This window comes from Nelumbo lutea, chromosome 4, assembly GCF_056320005.1.
Source record: "Nelumbo lutea isolate HS-2025 chromosome 4, American lotus-T2T, whole genome shotgun sequence".
In the NCBI taxonomy this organism is placed as follows: Eukaryota; Viridiplantae; Streptophyta; class Magnoliopsida; order Proteales; family Nelumbonaceae; genus Nelumbo; species Nelumbo lutea.
The window spans coordinates 75,597,802-75,620,843 of record NC_142687.1 but is presented as its reverse complement, the minus strand read 5'-3'; the positions used below and the strand labels follow the sequence as shown (position 1 = coordinate 75,620,843).

The 23,042-nt window shown below is 37.2% G+C and overlaps 1 protein-coding gene and 1 pseudogene across 2 annotated transcripts; one reads left to right on the top strand and one right to left on the bottom strand.

Annotated features, from left to right (window-relative positions):
• Window positions 1-3,708: 3,708 nt before the first annotated feature.
• Window positions 3,709-6,870, top strand: LOC148861130 (putative LRR receptor-like serine/threonine-protein kinase At2g24230 pseudogene; annotated as a pseudogene).
• A 6,110-nt stretch (window positions 6,871-12,980) lies between these two features.
• On the bottom strand, window positions 12,981-18,360 carry LOC148861129 (ubiquitin C-terminal hydrolase 12-like). Of its 2 annotated transcripts, XM_088985381.1 has the most exons (6): window positions 18,173-18,360; window positions 17,763-17,877; window positions 17,408-17,577; window positions 16,535-16,820; window positions 13,697-13,863; window positions 12,981-13,261 (listed from the first exon to the last, which is right to left on the bottom strand). In XM_088985381.1, the coding sequence occupies exons 1-6, from the start codon at window positions 18,225-18,227 to the stop codon at window positions 13,101-13,103; spliced, it is 954 nt and encodes a 317-aa protein (XP_088841507.1). In that variant the 5' UTR covers window positions 18,228-18,360; the 3' UTR covers window positions 12,981-13,100. The 2 variants fall into 2 exon arrangements, with proteins under 2 accessions (XP_088841507.1, XP_088841508.1); XM_088985382.1 differs by lacking the exon at window positions 13,697-13,863 and having other exon boundaries at window positions 18,173-18,338.
• Window positions 18,361-23,042: the final 4,682 nt, after the last annotated feature.

Here is a 23,042-nt window from a genome sequence, read left to right as displayed (position 1 = left end):
CTTATCAGGATACAACAAGTTAAAATGAGCTTTCATGTTAAAGACTCGTGAACGAATCATATTAATGATATAAATTGTAGTGAGAATGACATCTCCCAACACATAGGAAAATTAGAGTTCAACATAATGCTTTTTGCAACTTTCAAGATGTGTCTATTTTTTTCTCTCAGTTACTCCATTTTGCTAGGGTGTATAGGGACAAGTGCTTTGATAAATAACCTCGTGCTCAAGGAGATATGAAGCCAAGGGTTTTGCAAAATACTCTTTGACATTTTCAAATATAAGATTTTTTTTTATTCTAATCTTATTAATGATATAAATTGTAATAAGAATGGCATCCCCCAACACATAGGAAAATTAGAATTCAACATAATGCTTTTTGCAACTTTCAAGATGTGTCTATTTTTTTCTCTCAGCTATTCCATTCTGCTATGGTGTATAGGGACAAGTGCTTTGATAAATAACCTCATGCTCAAGGAGATATGAAGCCAAGGGTTTTGCAAAATACTCTTTGGCATTTTCAAATATGAGATTTTTTATTATAATCCTATTAATGATATAAATTGTAGTGAGAATGACATCCCCCAACACATCGGAAAATTAGAGTTCAACATAATGCTTTTTGCAACTTTCAAGATGTATCTATTTTTTTCTTAGCTATTCCATTCTGCTAGGGTGTATAGGGACAAGTATTTTGATAAATAACCCCATGCTCAAAGAGATATGAAGCCAAGGGTTTTGCAAAATACCCTTTGACATTTTCAAGTATGAGATTTTTTATTCTAATCCCAAAATGAGTCAGAACCATATGATGAAAAGCATAGGTCAAAGTGTAAACCTCATCTCAATAGTGCTTAAGGTAAACTAACAAAAAATGAGAGTAGTAATCAACAAACAATAGAAAGTATTTGTATGTTTCCATAATAGTAATTTGATAAGGTCCTCAAATATCAAAATGCACAATTTCAAAATGAATAATACTTCTTTTATTACTCTATGAATAAGTTGATGTACAATTCTTTGCGAATACACGATTCTTACACTTCAAACTAGGCACTTGCATTGACTCAATCAAAATAGGAAACAAACTCTTTAAAGAACCAAAAGATAGATGACCTAATGGATTATGTTAGAAATAATCTAACTCACATACTTTAGCGCAAAAGACTTCCCAACTTCTTTATTCTTCCTATGTGGATATTCAAGTAAGTAGATACTATATGTTTCACAGCTAGTCCCAATCACCTTCATTGTCACCAGATTCTAGAAAACACAATAATTAGGGAAAAATGTTAGTGAACAGTTTTGATATTTAGTGATAGTATTGATTGGAACTAGACTAGTACTTAGCTTAGGAATATGTAGAGTTGAGATTAAAAAAATGGTAGTAGAGACTCTGATGTCTCCCTTTCTAGAAATAGGGACAAGAGAACCATCAACAATAGACACTTTGTCTCTACTAGAGGACAATCAATAAGTGTGAAATAAAAAAGATAAATTGGTCATATGATTAGAGGCTCCTGAATTTACAATGAAAATTATTACCTGGGATTAGAGGATGATAGGCCATAGTCCACGTACTTGGTTGAGCAAAAGCTAAAATGGAAGGTATAGGAGTAGAATGAAATTATCCAGAGATGCCCACTTCACTCTCTAATTGAGTCAAAGCAAATTTAACCGCAACCAATGCATCTAGAGCACTGGATCTGGTGTTGGGTGTGGATGCAACTCTTATAGTTACAGATGTATTGTCATTATCTTTCTTACTCTTAAGTCTTTTTGGAACCATCTGAGAATAAACCTTGCAACAAGTGTCCTTAGTATGTTTTGGCTTCTTATTGTAGTCACAAAACACATCCCTCTTTCCTTCCTTCTCATCACCTCCAGGTTTTGGTTTTATAGTTATTAAAATGATTCCATAGATGGAATTTGTTACATAACCTTCCTTTTACTTTTCTTGCTATTTACTCTCCCACTCAATTGTTTCAAGATGATTAATCTCATGCCATAAAGATTTTAGGGTGGAAAAATAAACTAACATAGATTTTTCCCTATTTAAAATTATTCATTTCATTTTTTAGTTCATAGACTTTAACAACATTAAGGGTTAAGATTATGTTTCTTTCATATTGTTCCAAATCTCTTTAGTAGTCTTTGCCCAAAGATAATTTCTACTGATATGGGGTTGCATGGAATTGCATAACCAAGCCATAATCAGATAATTCTCTTTGACCCATTTAGCAAGAGAAGGATCCTCCTCTGCTGGTTTCTTTGTCTCCCGTCACATACCCCAAATTTCCCCTTCCTCCAATGGCCATCATGGCCAATTGGGCATATTCCAAATAATTTGTTTTATCAAAATTTACTCTAGTAATTTGAAACAAATTGATGTCAATAGCATTTCTAGCTCCCACAAGTCCATTCCCAATTTCCCATATGATTGACTCATTTCTAATAATTTCCATACTAAAAGTTCAATGAAGAGTCACAAAATGGAAGAAAACCACACTATTCATCAACTCATTTTTTTCACAAAAAGTCACTTCAAGTTCTATCCAACAACACCCCAAACAAAAAATAATTCATAGACCTCTCTACGAACGTCAAGAAAAGAGAAATTGAAGTAAAAACAGTTTGCCACTTAGCCTATAAACACAGTCCAAGGAAAAACCCTAAACTCATCCCTAAATAAGTAAAAAAATTGACAATCGATCTTCCTAATGACTCTAGAGGATTGTCATCCAAAAAGAAGTATGAAATCAACCCAGGAAAAACTGGGTGCCACTTTCAATCACTGATTTAAGCCCTAAATCATAAATTGACCCGTTTTCTCTGATTCTTCCTAGTCACCAGGCAACTCTCGAAGATTTTTATACCTTGGACACCTCTTGCAATCTCTGATGACCTCCAAGAACTAGGAGATTCAAGTTGAAGCTTCTTACCCTAGAAAAATCTCATGTAGTCAGATGTAACCGATGAGGTTCAAACCTGTTTTAGCATAGAATAAACTAGAAAAGAAGAAAAGAAATAACAAAAGTGGAAAAGACGAGAACATAGTAGCAATAACAATAGTAAGGCAAGTGCTAACAACAACATAGTAGCAATCTAACATAAAAAAATAATAAGGGTAAAATACAAAAACCTCCCCTAAAGTTTCTAACAGTTATAAAAACCTCCCCTATAGTTTTATTTTAGCAGAAACCTCCCCTCTATTTTTGAAAAGTTCAACAAATACCTCCCTTCCGTCAATGATCAAGACGGAAAATGTTAAAGAGATTATATTTTTCAAAATACCCATTTTACACTTTTACGAATTATTGTGCATCTATTTTTACTAAAATAGCCTTGTCTCAAAGCCCGAACACTGTTCATCTTCTTCCTCAAGATGCACACTGTTCATCAACTGCTTCGCCATTAAAGTGTTCATGGAGTTTCGCACGAGAAATCTGTATGTAGTAGAAAAAGGTCATCCCTTCATCTTTGAAACCGTTACAAACCCTTCTCGTCAAACTAGAGTTTCCTGCCTCCTTGGGTTTTTCTTATCTCTTCTCACTTTGTTTCTTTTCAGGAGATGGAGATGATGAAGAGGTTTGGTGGACTTGCAATCTTTGCTCTCTGTCTTTTAGTTTTGTTGTGCATTTCTTTCAGCGCATTTTCCATGTTACACCCTCTCTCGATTTTGTTGTTCTTTTCAGAGCTTTCACAGAAATGGGCTATGGGTTATTTGTTTCCTTTCTGGTTCTCAAACTCTTCTTTAAACCTTCAGTTTCTCAAAATTCCAATACAAATAGGTTCCTTGTCTCTAATTTCTTCAACAAAATTAGTGTAAACTCTTCATCCATTTTCAACTTATCTACTCTAGTTTGTTCATGGAAACATGTCTTATGTGACAAAGAAGATAATGTTATTGGATTGTTGGCTTTTTGATTAGGTCTCATTGGTTTCGTCCCTGAAACTACCATTGGAAAACTCAACAAGCTTCAAACTTTGGATATGAGCAAGAACAATATCACCAGTTTGTCGTTTGATTTTGGGAATTTGGGGAATAGTCTCAGGGTCCTAACCTCTCGTGTAATCAGTTTTCTGGGATTATTCCTAGTAACATCGGCAACTTCGGTGTACTGGAAAGTCTCGACCTTTCTGCCAACAACTTCTCTAGTGAGATTCCTTCAGCAATTCTTAATTGTAGATCTCTAGTCTCCACAGACCTTTCATACAATCAACTCAATGGAACTATTCCAAATGGTTTCGGTACCACATTTCCCAAGCTCCGAAGCTTGAACCTTTCTGAAAATGAGATTCGTGGAAGGACCTTTGATTTTCTGGGGTTGCAGTCGATCACTCATCTTAATATTTCTGGGAACTTATTCCAGGGTTTCGTGGTGGTTGTGTTTCAGGAGCCACTGGAAGTTATTGACCTTAGTCGCAACCAGTTTCAAGGTCACATTGAAGGGATAGGATATCCATCACATGGACGCCCAAAGATTGCGGAATAAGGGGGCGAATTTCAAAAATTTTTCTCTCCCTTCAACTGGGAATCGAATTCCCTATTTAGAAAATCATATTTTCAATGATCATTCTTGAACCATAAACTGAACCAGATCTGAACCAAAAGGAGTAGGGAGGGATTATACCTGATACGGAGAAGTAATATCTCCCAATGGAGGTGTTCGCGCCCAAGGAATGATCCAAAATCTGCTCCCACTGAAGATGGCACAGTGCATGGTGGAGCAGAATCAGTAGTGTTTTTCCAAAAGAACTTGACCATTCGCAAGAATCAACTGGATGGCTTGTGAATACAACTCCTATCAAGATCAAATCTCGATTTCTCCCAAGAACTGGAGATCGAACTGCTGAAGGCGGCGGCTGTAGGAAGGAGGCGACAAGAGAGTATTTGCTGAGTGCAGAATTCTCTCTTCTTGTGATCTCAGCTCTGAAGACAAGGGTGTGCTGGTTGCATTGCTAAAGGCTGTCGCCCCTTCCTTCTTTTATAATCTCAAAGGGATCAGCTCCTAATCCCATTAGGAGTTGCTAACCCAAATCATATTTGGATTAGAAGTCCCTTTAAGTGATAAGGGATAAACCTTATCTTATCTGTAGATTAGATCAGCCATCTCCTAATCTAATTAGGAGGCTTCCAGATCTAAATCTTATTTAGATCTTGGACTCTCTAAGTGGATAGGATCCAGACCCAATCCTATCAGCTGATCCATCTCAGAATTAGCCCCTTTAAGTGACTAATCAAATTAGCCCAGTTCGAAATGGGCTTAAGGCCCATTTAAGGTTATGTATTCACTTAGCATTCCAAACTGCTGCCCAGTTGGGCCTCCTTGTATGGCGTGGGACCCAAACATTGATCTACACATCAGCCATATGGGTTCGGCCTAGCCTTTGTTACAAGGCCTGGCCGAATACACTGTTATGGACTGTGCACCCCTAAAAACCATCTCATGGTCTCTATGGGCCCAACACTTACCCTAAGTGGTCCTTGGGCCAAGCCACCTTATAACACCTAGGGACTGTGGGCAGATGCAAGATTAGCCATCAGGTATTATCCTCAATGGTCTTACACTTAACCTCTCAGCCCATAATGATCATACACTGCCCAACAAGAGAGGACCTCTCCCTCGGCTGCAAGGAACAGTGTTGCACTCTCTGCTTATATGGATCCTGGGAATTAAAACCTTTTGCAAATCATTTAGAAACCATAATATATATACTTTTATATCTCACATAAAATATATTTTGCAAACTAAATCTCAACGATTGAAATCGGCTGTCGGTAGTCTTGGTTTTCATCAGTGAGAGTGCATCCCCGATCATTATCTTTGTTCGACAAAGGGGCTGATTCTGTCACTATGATCACCCACTCAGATGAATTTTCAGACTATCCCAACATACTTAGGTTTTGACCCCCACTAAGGATCTCACTGATTGGTATATCAAAGACAGTCCAATCCGACACCTAGTGCAGTATCATAATCGAGTCTAGGGGTCGGGTGTAAATTTCCAGTTTTGCCCATCAATCTCCAAGGTCTAGGGCAATATTGAAAATCGGGTCCAGTTCAAAGATTCAATTAATCCTACACTGTATGTGCCTAGGGTCTCACCCTGGTAGCTGAGACAGGCCACCCCAACCGACTTGGTGGCACCACAGTGTCAGCCTTGTCAGGATAGGTCTCCTCAGACTGACCCACTAGCTGTGAACATTGTAAACTAACACGAGTCTCATTAAGTGTCCAGTTTAAGGGTATTACACAGAAACATACCAAGGGAACACGAATTAAATATGCACTTTTATTCATTTACAATAAACTCATAAAGTACATCATTTTGATTGAAGTTAAGGGCATACAAAACTGTTTAACACACATATCCCAGGTACATTTGAATTCTAGCTTCAATTGGTCTCGTTTGGTTTATCTTGAATTTTTTGCAAAATGAATTCAACGAAGTGTTCTTCCATAATTTGAAGTTTTGAACCAAGCCCAGAATCTCAAACACCTTAATCTCGCCGGAAATAGATTTTTTGAGTAGGAATTCCCCTAATTCGAAAAACTCTCAGCCCTAGAATACTTCAACTTGTCCAAAACTCATCTCGGAGGAAGAATTCCAAATGCAATCTCGCAATTGGGTAGCTTAACAGTGCTAGGCCTTTCCAAGAACCATCTCACTGGCCGAATTCCATTTATGCATACTAACAATCTCCAAGTTATAGACGTTTCAAAGAACAATCTGATTGGGGAGATCCCATTATCTGTGATTGAAAAACTACATCAGATGAAGAACTTCAACTTCTCTTATAACAACTTAACCCTCTGTGCTTCAAGCATTCTCTCATCTTTGTCTCTACCTCCGTCCCTCCAGTAACTGACAATGTCGTACAACCATCTCATAGGACTGATCGACTGGCTACTCTCTTTAAGCATCCCGAGCAATCTCTTCTCATTTCCCATCACAAACCTTAAGCTATAGATGAACCTGTTCAGCAGTCCTGTTCGACTGTGGAACCAAGTCAGATTATGGCGTTGTTGAGACGACTATTTTACTAAAAACATATGCACGATAATTCATAAAAGGATAAAATGGGTATTTTGAAAAAAATATCATCTCTTTAATGTTTTCTATCTTGGTCATTCACGGAAGGGAGGTATTTGTTGAGTTTTTTAAAAATAGTGGGAAGGTTTTTGGTAAAGTAAAACTATAAAGAAGGTTTTTATGATTGTTAGAAATTTCAGGGAAGGTTTTTGTATTTTACCCAGGCAAAAAAGCTCTCAACAACATTCCCAAAAAATCTATTCTCATGATAACGTGGCATTCCCAAAAAAGCTCTCGATGGCATAGGCCATTGGCCCCCAACAGCCAAAGTTTTTCCTTTAGAACCTATAAACCAAATTTAATTTAAAATAAATAGCTTCTGGTTTTTAAAATGTATTGTTAAATAATTATTATTGAAGGAACGCATGTTGGATTGTGTCAATATCAGGTTGAACCCTATCAGATCGGATTGACAGGAATATTGGAGGGTTGGGTTAGGGTTGAGGCAAACTCATATTCCTAAAAAAACATTCGAATGGAACGGAATCCATCCTGCCGTTCCATCTTGAAAAACACTCTGGATCTCCTCCCAACAAGTCCATCTCATTAGCCCTACCTCCGTCCTATAAGTGACGCATCACATGAAGCCACAACCTTTTTGAATAGCTGTTGCCTCAGACGGTCAAATTATTCAGGCAATGAAAAAGTCAATAAATTGTTGATTCGAGCGGTTGAACCGTTAACCCGTTGACCTATTCAATGGATTTTAACTGTTTTTTATTTTTTTATTTTTTTTAATTTTTCTATCAGAATGGGCCGTCCATTTGAATTGAACAGTCGGACCATCAATCCAAAACTGGTGGCTAAAACAATTCCGTTTTCGAGTCGTTTTTTAAAACGTTGTAAAACCATAAAAAATGGAGGATACAGTAGTTCGTAGATGGTTCTCCTCAGTCCTTATAACCCTGTCATTGGATCCTTCTACTTGTTTTTGTAGGGAATGCCACTACAACTAATTTCAACTGGAGACTTATCAATGGTGGGAACACGGCTCATGCGATCGCATGGGCGGGCGTATCACAGTACCTACTCTTTCATGGTCATCCTTATTCCACCACCGACGATTAAGGTGGTGTTTGGCAATTGGCATGGCTTCCATTTTAGCCATGGCTGTTGCATGAAATAGCCACATCAGCATTCTCTGAGAATTTGCGGACGAAAAACTGTGTTTCCAATTAATGGCAACACAACAGTCACCTATCACTTGTTACTGTTGCAACACTCTTCTAGCCGGTAGCCATCTAGAAAGCTACATTCAGTAGGAGTTGGTTGGGCACCAGGAATCCTCATAACTTCATCTTTATTATATATTAATTGTTGGTCATGAACAAAATTAAAAAGATATCCAGAACTCCAACCACCCATCAGGAAATGGATAATGGATTCAGACACATACTAATCTGTTCCTTGTAAACTTCAGTATATATATATTTACACGTGAATGTACATACCAAGCATAGTAAACATATTTATGAGCATTTGTAGCGGTTTACAGGTTGCCAGTGGAGAGAGAGAGAGAGAGAGTCTATAAATGACGCCCAGATGTAACAACTTATTCTGAGTTGTGATGTAGCACTAGCACACCCAAAATGGCAGTGGCTTGTTGTAGTAAACTGGTTGTCCTACTGGTCATGGTGATAATACTAAAAACGTTTAGTGTTCAAGCCCAAGAAGCATCCATAAAGGCAGAGCATCCCAAACAACCTCAGAAGTCAGAACGACGGAGGATTATCTGCAGGCCTAATACCGGGCTTCGACGACGACGGTCATCTACCTAGCTCTGGGGGTATTAGTGGGCGCCAGCTGCAAGATGATCCGCCGGGTTATGGACCAGGCTTTCGCCCTAGAGACCCAGGTGAGTCAGGCCATGGACCCTGGAGCGATGGTCATGGTGGACCAGACCACGGCCCGGGGCATGGACCAGATGGTCCTGGTCCTGGAAATGGTGGCGGCCCAGGGTTTGGCCCGGGTTTTGGAAGAGATGGACCATTCCCTGTCGGCCCTGGTGGTGGTTATATTTCACCTTAATGCTGTGTTTGGTATGAAGGAAAAGATAGGGAACCTTTCCCTTCCTTTCCCTATCTTTTTTTTCAAACCAAACATAACCTAAGTGCATGATTCTCCTTAGGACAATTGGCTCTTGGCTGATATTTCCTCGATCGTTCATTTAGTACTGGTGATGTTAATTAGCTGTTTATGTACTTGGGTGCTAAGAAGTAAGAATAATTCCCCTTCCTCCGATCTGTGGTTTCAATCTTTCAGATGGGGAGTTGGGAGTTTGGATGATAGTATATATATTATATTGATGCGCTATGTATGTGGATTAATTGGGCTTCTATAGCTAGTAATGACTTACAAGTTTATGTCTGAGATATGCAGTTTTATCTCATTTTGTTTTAATTTCAAGCTGAGGAAAACTCAGGCTCAGCAGGCTAGATTGAACATCTCACAATATGGTATGGGAGTAGGAGGTACCATTCACTCAAAGGTGAAACTTGAAAGGAATTGTTTTACGTTTATTCATTCACTCAAAGTGAAGGGCACAATGCATGGTTAATACTAGTTTTAATTTGGTCAAGGTTTTAGAAATCGATTTAGAATCGGAACCGTTTTGGCTATCAGTTTCTGGGTTAGCAGTTCAATCATCTGGTTTAAATGGATGGTTCATTCCAGCTTAAAAAAAAATAATAATTAGAATAAAAAATGGCCAAAAACTATTGTATGAGTCCAATGAATTAACAGTTTGACTGCCTGGGTTAATGGATCACTGACCAAATCAATGATTTTTGGCCAAAGACCAGGTTAAAGGTGAAATGGAATCAGTTGCTAAGAACCGTCCAATAACTAGGGGTGGAGCCATGGTGCCCCCTATGGCCCAAAAATCGCCACTATTTCATGTAAATTTTCCCCTCCTCCATTCTTCACTCCAATGGGCTGGCCCCCTCATGACCATTCATATTTGTCTCCCCCACCTTAGGTTTTGGTCTCCCCTCATGAAAATTTCCTAGCTCCACCTCTGCAATCAACGATGGTTCAAAAGCTGGTCTTGATATTTGAATTGGAAGATTGAAGCTAAGTCGTTATACAATATAAATACCAACTCAAAACCCCATCTGGATTTTCTTCAACTTCATGTATATATATATATAGGTAGTAGTCTAGCCTCCACTAGAAATATCCCGTGAGAACCGGTTCAGATCTGAATAGGAAAACCGGTATGGAATTATCTGGAGTAAATCCATATTCCATCTACTTACAGATTTGGATTTTGGATTGGTTTAGTTTAAAGGAGACAATTAATATATGTCAAAACAGTTAAGATATATGAGAGAAAAAGATACACGTCAAGATAGGATTGCGGAGGGGCACTGTGACTCATCAAATTAGCAGATAGCAGCCAGATTTACAAAATTCAGCAAATTGAAGTCCCGGACCCATCAAGGATTGGTAGGGTACGTACCCAGTGGTCTAGTCTTCCTTTCATTAATTTTTTTTTTTTTCTTGGTAGTGGTAGTTGTTAATTTATTGGGTTCAGTGTGGTAAGGTAATATGAAACAACGATACGGTACACAAGTATACATAATGAGCAATTCATTAAAGCCCATTCACGCAAAAATATCTTTTCTAAGTAACGATGCCTAACTGAAAATATATATAAATTTGCTAGTTAGGTTAGGTCATAGGTGGGTGTTCATAAATTTCACAGCAGACAAATTACTAGGTTTTTATTCAAAGCAAAAACCGGGCGTGCTTTAATTAATTGCTTAACTGTTGTTTAATTACTACTAGATAATATTTCCAAGAAAGGGAGGATGTTGGGCTTGTGAAGATGGACCCATCTGATTAACCACTTGTGGCACATCAGATGGAAGCCAGTGAAGAATCAATGAATCATCCATCTGCTGTGTCTGTGAAAGAATTAATGCTGCGATCCAATGTTATATTGCATACCAGCTGTTCCCTAAACATTGATTCGGGGCTCAAATCATCTTGCATGTGGGGGTGGGGACTGGGGACTGGGTAGTGGTGTCAATTGAATTGGATTTGGTCCATTCGATAGTCTCATGCGAATTTATTATAAATGGATCAGGTCCAATCTAATTTAATGAATATTTTGAATCATTTTAGATTGTGCACTGTAGATTTAATTCTAGTCCAAATCAAGTTCAGTGACACATATATTATTATCTTTTATCAGTGGATCAGATATTGGTTCAATCAAACCCAATTCAATATAGATTTGTTATAGATAGATTATGTCCAATCCAATTTAATAAATATTTTAGACCATTAAATCTGAACTGATCCAATTCAATATATTTTATTGGTCTGTTCAATCCAAAACTAGTCCTTTGACACCCACTGAAGGTCGTCATGGCCATGTCTAAATTGAATCAAGATCTGCCCGGACCATAGCCAATTGTTCAACTTTGGGCCCTAATTCGGGCTGGGGTTGGGCTCAGGATAGCCTTGGTCTAGATCTTCTGCATGGGGAGAAGTAGAACTGCCCCATTAAATAAGATAAGCCCTTAAACAAATGGTGCAGTGATTGGAGTTGGAAGGCATTCACAATTGATTGGACGCCATTTTATGGTTTCATTCCAAAATGGGATGATGGATGCTTGTAACTGCAGGGCTTAGGCCCATTTAAGTATTTTTCCCATTACATGCAGTGTCCCTCATGCAGATACTAATTAAAATCACTTCCCAACAGAGCAAAACCAACCACGCTCTGAAAGTCTCTAATCGCAATCATGGAGAGCTGCTTGCCTATAAGATATGGGAGAGGGTGGCGCGTAGCACTTCTCCATGCAACAACAACAACAACCAGAAAGATTAAAGAGAGAGAGCGCGAGCGAAAGGAGCGCGCTTACGATGGAGATCAAACTAATTACTGATAAAGTTTTGCTGCTGTGTACCATTTTCCTTGTGGCCTTCAGTCTGGAGTCACATGCAGGAAGGGATATTCCAAGCGTCGATGATGCTTATCATCCTCAGAATCTCTTCAATGGTTTTGGTGGTGGCGGTGGGTTTGGTTTTGGAGGTCCATTGTCTGGTTTTGGCGGTCCAGGTTTTGATCTTGGTCCAGGTTTTGGTGGTCCGGGTGTTGGTCCTCTAGGTCCAGGGGGTGGAGGTCCTGGAGGTCCAGGGGGTGGCTTTGGTGGCCCCGGGGGTGGAGGTCCTGGAGGTCCAGGAGATGGTTTTGGGGGTTCGGGAGGTGGTCCTGGAAGTCCAGGGAATGGCATTGGTGGCCCAGGGGGTGGAGGTCCAGGAGATGGTTTTGGGGGTCCGGGAGGTGGTTCTGGAGGTCCAGGAGATGGTTGTGGTGAAGGTGCAGGGGATGGTTTGGGTCCAGGCTTCCCTGGTAAGTCATCATCAGTAGCAGGAAAGAAAGGTGAGGGTGATGGTGGACTTGCTGGTAGGAAAACTCCATGATAAAGTTGCACTTGGTTAATATAGTGTTTGGGTTCCCTTAGTTTTCTTCTGGGTCGTCGTGTTTTAATTTCTAGTATTAATGTGATGAAGTCTTTTATCCGTCAATGTGTTGTAGAGGTGGTGGTTAATGCAGTATGTTTGGTAAGTGGTAATTGGTTTCTACTTCAATCATATCACGAATTATTATATTATATAATATGTATAAGTCGGTTTCATATATGTTGTCATTTGATGTCTTTTTAGGTGGTTTATTTTCGATTTTACTGACATTTTATTTTCAATGAAAATCGATATAAACTCCACCAAAAGATTACATCGATTTTATCAATCTAATTTCTTTAAAAACAAACATAACCTTAATGATTTTGTGGGTTATATATACTTTATGAGCAAGGATGCGTTGCAACAATAACTATACACGTGGCAAATACAAAATTGTAGAAATAGATGAAGATTGCAACCAAAAGGAATTAAAGGCTTAATTATACAAGTAGTAGTGAAACATTGTTAAAATTTCATCAAACAAATGTAAGGAACAGTAGCCGGTAGCTAGCTGTAGCTGATCGTCATGGCAATTTATTGGTAAGAGATCCAAGAACAGTGACGCGTGCTTCAATGATGCAAGTATCGTTCCGCAGGTAACACTTTGTTGGGTCCATGAATTTGCCAAGTGTCATGAACTTGGCCCAACCCCAATCCACCACTGAGGGACTGAACAAATGGCATACTGCAATAATAATACATCCCAACCAAATCATTATTATATATTCTTCTTTTAAATTAACCTGAAATGCTGAAATACTAAAATAATAATACATCTCAGCTGCTCTCTGAAGATATATTTTGTCAGCAGAAACCCAAGGCCAAAATATATATGAATTAATTCCCTTTATTTTATGGGTTCACTGATCACAATTATGTGTCTGATATGCTTTATTTGATGATAAACCAAAATATTAATTAATATGAGTGATAAGTGATGCATGAGCATGACCAGCCCAGATTCTGAAATTAATTGTATAAAGGAACCCTAGAAATTAAAATTGTTAAATCATGATCATGTTTTTTGTGGTTAATTAACTACATATATACATACAAGAGTACTACTTACTATATATTCATCATAAAAATCCTCTAGCTAAATGTAATTAATGAAGACTACCTTGGCGTTCACAATGTACATCACTGGCTTGGTCCTTCACACACAAAGCCAATTCTACGTAGAGTTTGGTGTCGGGAGGAAGGGTTGTAGAATCAGCCAACGCTATAAACAGAGAAATACTATTGCCTTTACCATCACGATTTCCTTTTGGATACATCTTAATTTTCCTGCATGCATGTATATAATACAAGTTTCTTAAAACGGTCCGATTCTTGGGTCAAACAGTACAATAGTTCGAATCAAAATGATGGCCTATTTTGACAAAAATATTAAAAAAATAAAAAATAGCCAATACTGTTGAACAGTTCGATCACCCGGATCAAAGGTTTATTAATTAAATCAATGTTTTTGGACAGAATAATGGTTTTGGGGTAAAACAGAATCAATCACCTAATCGGTTCCCAGTTTTTCTAGTTCAACCATCTGGTCTGATCCGGTTTTGAAAACCATATATATATATATATATATATATATATTGTTAGACAATCTTGTATGCCCTTAGCTTCAATCGGATTTGATGTACTTTTGTTATTTAGTAGAAATAAATTAAAATGCATGTTTGATTCATGTTGTTTGGTATAATTCTATGTAAAACCCTAAAACTGGACACTTATAGAAACTTGTGTTAGTTTTAAATGTTCACAGCCATTGGATAAGTCTGGGGAGATTTATCCTGCTAAGGTTGATACTGGTGTGCCACCAAGTGTTGGGATGGCTTGTTTCGGCCATCAGGGTAAGACCCAAGGCACATGCAGTATGGGATTGCTTGAACCCTTGAACCGGACCAGATTTCCAGCATTGCCCTAGACCTTGGAGACAGATGGGCAAAACTGGAAAGTTACACCTGACCCCTAGACTCGATTATGATACATCACTACGTGTCAGATTGGGCTGTCTTTGATGTGTCAATCAGTGAGATCCTTAGTGGGGGTCAAAACCTGGACATGTTGGGACAGTTTGAGAATTCATCTGAGTGAGTGGTCATAGTGACAGGATCAGCCCCTTTGTCGGACAATGGTAATGATCGGTAATGCACTCTCTCTGATGGAAACCAAACTGCCGGCAGTTGATTTCAATCGTTGGAATTTTGTTTTGCAAAATAAGATATATATATATATATATATATATAGTACGGTTTCAAAAAGATTTGCAAAAGGTTTTAATTCCCGGGATCCATGTGAGTAGAGAGTGCGGCACTGTTCCTTGCAGCCGAGAGAGAGGTCTTCTCTTGTCGAATAATGTTTGATCATTAAGGGCTGAGAGGTTAAGTGTAAGACCATTTAGGATAATACCTGATGGGCTAATCTTGCACCTGCCCACAGTCCCTGGGTTTTTATAAGATGGCTTGGCCCAGGGACCACTTAATGTAAGTCATGGGCCCATAGGGCCCATGGGTCACTGAGTCTTTCAGTGAATTCGGCTGGGCCGAACCCATTTGGCTGGTGTGTAGATCAATGCTTGGGTCCCACGCCATACAAAGAAGCCCAACTGGGTAGCAGGTTGGAAACTAGTTAAACACTGAACACTTAATGGGCCAAAAGCCCATTTCGAACTGGGCTGATATGATCACTAGTTCATAGGGAGAATCTGAGATTAGTGTTAGTAAAAGAATTGGGTCTTTGACCTTATCCACTCTAAGAGACCAAATTCAAATTAGATTTGAATCTGGTAACCTCCTGGTAAGATCAGGAATTAACTAACTTAATCTGCAGATAGGATTAAGATTAACCTCTATCCAAATACTGATTTGGATTGGGATAACTCCCAAAATATTGGGAGGTTTCTTAATCAAGAAGAAAGAGGAGAAAACCCTAGCAGAAATATCAGATTTCGAACTAGGGGGTTTGAATCTGGTAACCTCCTGATAAGATCAGGAGTTAACTAACTTAATCTGCAGATAGGATTAAGATTAACCTCTATCCAAATACTGATTTGGATTGGGATAACTCCCAAAATATTGGGAGGTTTCTTAATCAAGAAGAAAGAGGAGAAAACCCTAGCAGAAATATCAGATTTCGTACTAGGGGGTTTGAATCTGGTAACCTCCTGATAAGATCAGGAGTTAACTAACTTAATCTGCAGATAGGATTAAGATTAACCTCTATCCAAATACTGATTTGGATTGGGATAACTCCCAAAATATTGGGAGGGAGGAGAAAACCCTAGCAGTAATATCAAATTTTGAACTAAGGGGTTTGAGTAAGCAAGAAACACATCCTGCAATCTGAGATTTGATCTCTCACAGACTCTAGAGAGAAGAGACAATTCTGCCCTCTTCGTCCCTGGACTTCTCCTCCTTCAGCCGCCGCCACTACCTGTTGGAAGATTAGATCTTTGCAGCAATAGGAAGTCAAGAAAGCAGTTCTTGACAATAGTCTTGCAAGAAAGACACTAGGATTCGGTGTTCAAGGTTTCCAAAGGGTTCTTGTGAAGAATCCAGTGTGTAGGATGCACCCTGCTGGTTCCGTTCCATCCATAGCTGTGTCATCTTCAGCAGGAGCGGATCTTGGTTACTTCTTTGGGCGTGAACACCAACTTTGGGAGATATTATTTCTCCGGATCAGGTATAATCCTTCCTGTTTCCTTTTGGTTCAGATCTGGTTTGTTTATGGTTCAAGTAGGATCCTTGAATAATGTATTCTAAATTTAGGGAATATGATTCCCAGTTGGAAGAATGTAGGAAATTTTTTTGAAATTCACCCCATTCCGCACCTTTCTTGGCGTCCATTAGATGGATCCTACCATTCTTTCAATATATATAATTCAATCGTCTATATATGTTGATCGATGATGAAGATGAATATAATGCATGCATGCATATTAGTAGTACGTACGTACCATTTGTAATCCCCAGCTACGAAGGCATCAGATTCCAATCGTTCGGTGGTTGTCACCCCTGAAAAATTTTCAATCTTCCAGATGTGGGTACAAGTAACCGCTTCCTGATCAGACATGGACAAACACTCGCGCTTTGCCTCATTTTTTAGGATGAAAACCTCAGCTCCAAACACACAAGAGTCATTCACAAGGTATCCATTGTTTTGGTCCTTGAAGGATTTGAGGTCAATGAACCTGGCCATACCCCATTCTGTCTTCATTGCATGAAACCGCTTTACTCTCCTATCTGCATATTCATGGCAGTAGACTATACAGTTATGTCATTAATTCATCAACAATGTATTTTGTTCCTAGTGTCATTTTGGTCTCCAAGCTTTAAAGCGTGATAATTTAGTACTTAAACTTTTAAAACGTGCCAATATTATAGTATCATTAATTAATCGTTAAGTAATATATATGTGAAAAGACATGTCTTTCAAGTGTTATTTAATTTTCTTTATCAACTATCCAAATGCCCAAATCTGGTGCCGAATAATCTTCTCTTGAATGTTGAGCATCATTTTACCAACTTCAAGAGGAAGTTGGGAAGAATTATGCTATAGGCCTATACGTGAGACCACCATCAAATCAGTGATTTGCATCTCTGTTTCATCTTCTTGAGGAAGTTCGATATTTTCAAATATATAACGTCATCTTCTTTTTGCATATGGTGTCATATCATACACATAATTGATGGTCTATTAATGGCAGATACTAGATTGGCATGTTTTGAAAGTTCAGGTATTGAATTATTACATATTAAAATTCAAAACCAAAATGACATGATACTAATTAAAAATTTTTCACATGTATATATGTCTGTTATATATGTACCTTGGAACGTCAAATATTTGTCCTGAAATTGTTCAAACAGAAACAAATTGAAGATCACGTTCACCTCCCAACCCAGAGGAAGTGAACTGGTCTCTGCCAATACCAAGTATAGAGAGATATGATCGTTTCCATTTCCAATCTTATTCCCATCTGGATACACGGACAACCTCCTGCAGCAACAGATGAAATAAATAAATAATAATGAAGAGTTTCAGTTCTGAATCTATTCAATTGAGAATTGGTACACATGTGTGATCATGTACTGCACCAAGTTTGGTGGCAATCTCTCTCTCTCTCTATCTATTTGTTAACTCACAGTAGTAGAGAGGCAATAGAGAATCCAGATTAAACTCACCATTTGTAACCTCCTACTTCAAAAACGTCGGAGTCGAATCTCTCAATTGAAGCCTTTGAAAGTAATGAGAATGACTGGACCTTTAATGTATAGTGCGTTGGTGGAGCATCTCTAACTGTTCCATAATTAAACACCCAGGAAATGTTACAAAGTTTAGTCATAATTGAACACCCAGTTACAGATTATTAGTCATTAATTATTTTACTCAAATAAGAATAATAAAAAAAAAAAGAACTTGTCTGCAGCTTCTCAAACTCCTGGCCGGAAAATCTTAATTAATTTAGAGGTCAACATCGTGTAAGAAATGAAACCCACTAAAAAAAAACAATCAAATCAAAAGGTGAAAAAGAAGTTAAAAACGAGAGATATATATCCAAAGTGTGATGTAAGTAGTAATTAAAATAACATACAATTGGAGGGGTCGAAGTGAAGGGAACGGTCCTTTTGAGATTGAGAGAGCGCCATCTTCTACTCGTCTGATAAGGTTGATCGTGAGCAGCCCATTTTGGAGCCTTAGTAGTTAATAAAGAAGTTGGACGACGGACAGACATGAGACATAGAGAGAGAGAGAGTCACGGAGACATGGAAGCAGAGAGTGGACTGCAAGATACCAAGCGTGCGTATATATGAACAAAAGAAAGCATATTGAAGCATAAAGCAAGAGATTGGAACACCTTGTCCCTAAGGTCAGGTCACCTCATGGTGATGGTATAACTAATTAACTAAGCAAGGCATCACCGCATCACTACTTAGGGTGCTCACGGTTCGGTTAACCGAACGTGGGCTAATTTTTGAATCTCAACCAGGGTTACTGGTTTTTGGAAAATCAGTAATCGAAATCGAATCGAAGCCAATCGTTTAATTGGTTGATCAGTTTGGCTAATCGTTGGTGTAATTTGCCGATTTTTCGGTTTTTGTTATTTAAAATATTTATTATATAAAAATATAATAAAATACTAAAAATATATATAATATTATATTTTAAATAATAAATAATATATTATATATTATATATATGTATATATTTATATATACAATGTATATTTACTAATTTATAATGTATAGAAAATATAATATATAATATAAAAATATACATAGAATATATATAAATATATATATACTGGTCGGTTCGGTTAATCACTAGTTTTCTATTTTAGTTAACTAAAACCGAACTGATATCTTTGTTTTTTTTTTTTTTTAAATACTGAATCGAAACTGAACCAATTGATTTATTTAACCAAAATTTCGGTTCACTTTGGGTAGATTTGGTTTTCGGTTTTTTTTTTCTCACCCCTAGGCATCACACTACAGGAGGCGACAAGACAATATATGTTGAGTAATGTGGTAGATAGGGGGTGGAAAAGCTCAATTCGGCTTGTTTAAATTGAGTAGTGTGGAACTCCTGAAAACTATTAATTTAGTACCCGTCGTTAGCATTCCATCAATTATCTGCTACACGTGATATTGAGTGCAATTTGTGACATTTCAAAATTCTAGAATTATCCTTTGAGACTAAATAGAGCAACTATGAAAGACTAACCCCAAACCACACGATGAAAGATTAAACCAAGACCATGTAATTGAGAATCTCTGAACATTTGTGAGAAAGACCAAGGCAATGTGGTTGGATCAGAGGACTTATGGCTTTTGCCCACAATTTCTCAACGAAAAGGTAAGTCTAGAACATAAATACAACACTTCCAAGAGCCAGTTATGGACGTCCCAGGAGACTTCTATAGGGGACCCATCAACCAGATGGTTTATTTGGTTACCCCAGAACTTCCATCTAAGGTGCTTCACCTGCATCACTATCTTACTATTTACGTGGATCGTTGAGGCTAATAGTATCGCACTCAATGGTAACATCATGGATCTGCCCATTGTCATAAACTGAGTTTTGGTGCCATAAAGTCTCTTCCCGAAATGTACTATCTCATTCTTTCTTGTATCTAGGGGTGTTTACGGTTCGGTTAATTAAACCATAAATATATTTTGTAAACCGAATTGGTAGTATCGGTTTTTTCAATTCTTCAAACCGAAACCAAATCAGTACCATCGATTAATCGGTCCACCGGTTTTAGTTTTTGACCGGTTTGATTTCTTTGGTTTTTTATATTTATAATATATATTATATAAATATATGTATAATATTATGTTAGAAATAGTAAATGATATATAATATATTATAAATATTTTAAAAAATATATATATAATATAATATATTTATAAATAGATTATTATAAATATAATAAAAGTATATATTTATATATATAATGAATATATTTATATATAATATATAGAAAATATATAACATATATTAAAAATATACATATAAATATATATACCGGTCAATTTGATTAACCTCCGGTTTTTTGTAGGTTAACCAAAAACTGAACTAGTCCTTCAATTTTTCAAAAATTCGAAGCCAAAACCAAACCACTCGATTCGGTTAATCGCATTTTGCAGTTCAATTCGGTTTTTCAATTTTTCATGGACACCATCATCTCTCGATCAAAGAGGACAGCCAAAAAGAATTTAGCCGACGAGAGGTCCTAGTATATATCAACCTTACTGGACTGCCTCTAAACTCTTGGACCTTTTTCTCTTGAAGAACAACCATGATTTTATATCAACTTTATAGCGAAATTGATTGGTTGAATCATCAATCCCATCACTAAGGCATTGACCCATCAGATTCTTGCTCTAGTAATCGTGCAAGAACAACCATGTAATGTACTCTGATAAACACATGTAACCAAGTTTTGAGCATTTATTTTGGCATTGAAGAGAATCCACAACTTGAACCCCATTTTCGCCTAAACAAGAATGAAAATATCTCATTTTGATACTAGTAACCTCAAATTTTCCTACTCTTTTGTACACTAATTTGTGGGGTAACAATCTAATATTCTTTTGAGGCAAGGAAGAAGACAATGAACAATCCCCTTCTTACACAAAGTTATCGGTTTTCTGGGTAGCTGTTACATTTAATTCAGTGAAAGGAAGGGGACAATGAAGAGTCCCCCTTACCTAATGTATGATAGTTATTACCTTTAATTCAATGAATAGTCCCCTTCCTTTGATTGTCTTCATCGTTGTCTGCATTTGATTTTGCCATTGTTATTCTACAATTCTAGTCTAGAAATGAAAACATAAAAGTTATCTGTTTTTTGGTAGTTGAAAGGTTAAGTATGCGTGTCTCAGTGTGAAGCAATCTCTTCTGGGCCCAGGCTAGTTTAAGGTAGGGATGCAAAGGGATAGGATATTCGAATCCAATCCGACACTGTTAATGTTGGACCCTATCCGATCGGATCTGATAGGACTCGATCTGAATTCGAATCCTATAAGATCTTCGGATCTGATTTGATCCGACTTGTTTTCTTTAAAAACTAATAAATTATTAAAATAAAAAATAAAATATACCGACTTATATAAAAAACAAAATAAATATAAGTATTTTTTAATTATTTTCATCATATATATGTTTTTATAAAAAATAAATAATATAACAAATTTATAAAAATACAATATAAACAATATATTTATAAATAAATAAGAAAACATATATATATATATATGTATTATATATATATATATTTATTTATAAATATATATCACATCGGATCAGATCTTCTCGGATCGGATAGGGGTGATCCGAATCCGATCCGATTCCTGATAAGACCATAGAATCATAGGATCCGATCCAAAGATCTGACCAGGGTGATCCGAATTCGACCAAATAGGATCGGATGTCGGATCAAATCGAATCATGATACGATCCATTTGCATCCCTAGTTTAAGGATTTATTATAGTATAGATGGAGATGCTTGAGAATATGGGAATAACCAAATAAGAGGCATTGTTCAATATGATTGGTTGATAATAAAAATTAGATGATACTTGAAGGGAATTTTTGTCCCTTCACATGCCACTTAATACCCATAAACTATTTTGGACTAAAATGATAATTTTCGGGAGATCAAATACTGTAGTGGCATTTTTTAAAGTTCAGGTGCTAAAATAAACTAACCCCAAAGTACATGATACTAATATGAAATTTACCCTAAAATTAAATACGGATCAATGGAGCATTAGTGGAGGATCTAAACTCCAACAAGACTTGGTTCTGTACTTTTGTGTATGCCCCTCCAAATCGATTAGAATAAAAAATTGTTTGGTCTTGGCTAAAGAATATATCTAAAAATGTTGACCAATTTTGGTGTGTTTTGGGAAACTTTAATGCCCTTATAAGCAATGAAAATAAGTGGGGTGGTAGGGTAGTCTCGAACAGTCAAACAAAAGACTTTAATGAATTTATTGATTTCTATAACCTAATTGAGATGAATATGCATGATTTTCAATTTACATGGAGAAACCATAATGTAAAAGAGATGCTCAATTGGGTTTTTACTAATGATTCTTGGAGGAAGGACCGCCCGGATGCCTCTTACAAATTTCTTCTTTCTTGCCTTAGATTACTCTCCTTTTCTTCTTCAGACTGAACAAGTCTCAAACGTTGGCCCTAGGCCCTTCAGGTTTAAGGCTATGTTGCCTCGACTCAAGCCTTAAGAAAGTTATTCAGAAAGAGTGGAGAAATCAGTTTGGGGGACCCAAAACCACTCAATTTATTAAAAAAAGAAATATCCTAGTTCAAAATCCGAGAGACCGGAATGAACTAAAATTTGGCCATATTTTTCGATTATAAGAGAAAATTGTGAAGCAGTTGGGAGAAGTTCAACTGAGCTTAATGAATGATCTGCATAATGTTTCCATAATGAATATGGAAACTACTCTTTAGAGACATCTTAATTCAATCCTAGCTAGAGAGGAGACGTATTGGGCCCAAAAAGCAAGAGTAAATTAGATGAAATTGGGAGATATAAACAACAATTTCTTCCATACTACAATTACTATAAGAAAAAGTAAGAATAGATTTTCAAAAATTAAAAATGATGTTGGAGAATGGTTATGTGACCAGAGGAATATTACTGAAATTTTAGGTGAAAACTTTGAGAGTAGGTTTAAATCCAAAGTTACATAAGATGTTGAGGATTTTTTTATAGGTAATTAGCCCTTGTATTTCAAATGAGCAAAATATGCCCATCATTGGAGGAGTGACCGATGAAGAGATTAAGAACACGATTTTTGCTATGAAGGATATCAAGGCTCAGGGTCCTGATGGACTTAATGTACTACTTTTCAAAAAATATTGGTCTATAATTGGAAATTCCATTTATAGTGTGGTAAAATCCTTCTTCCACTCAGGGAAATGAACAAAA

Coding starts and splice junctions, on each gene's coding strand:
- LOC148861129 (XM_088985381.1), bottom strand. CDS start 18,227: ATGGCGCTCTCTCAATCTCAAAAGGACCGTTCCCTTCACTTCGACCCC. Junction 17,578..17,762: donor GAAGTAGGAGGTTACAAATG/GTGAGTTTAATC, acceptor CTGTTGCTGCAG/GAGGTTGTCCGTGTATCCAG. Junction 16,821..17,407: donor CAAATATTTGACGTTCCAAG/GTACATATATAA, acceptor ATGAATATGCAG/ATAGGAGAGTAAAGCGGTTT.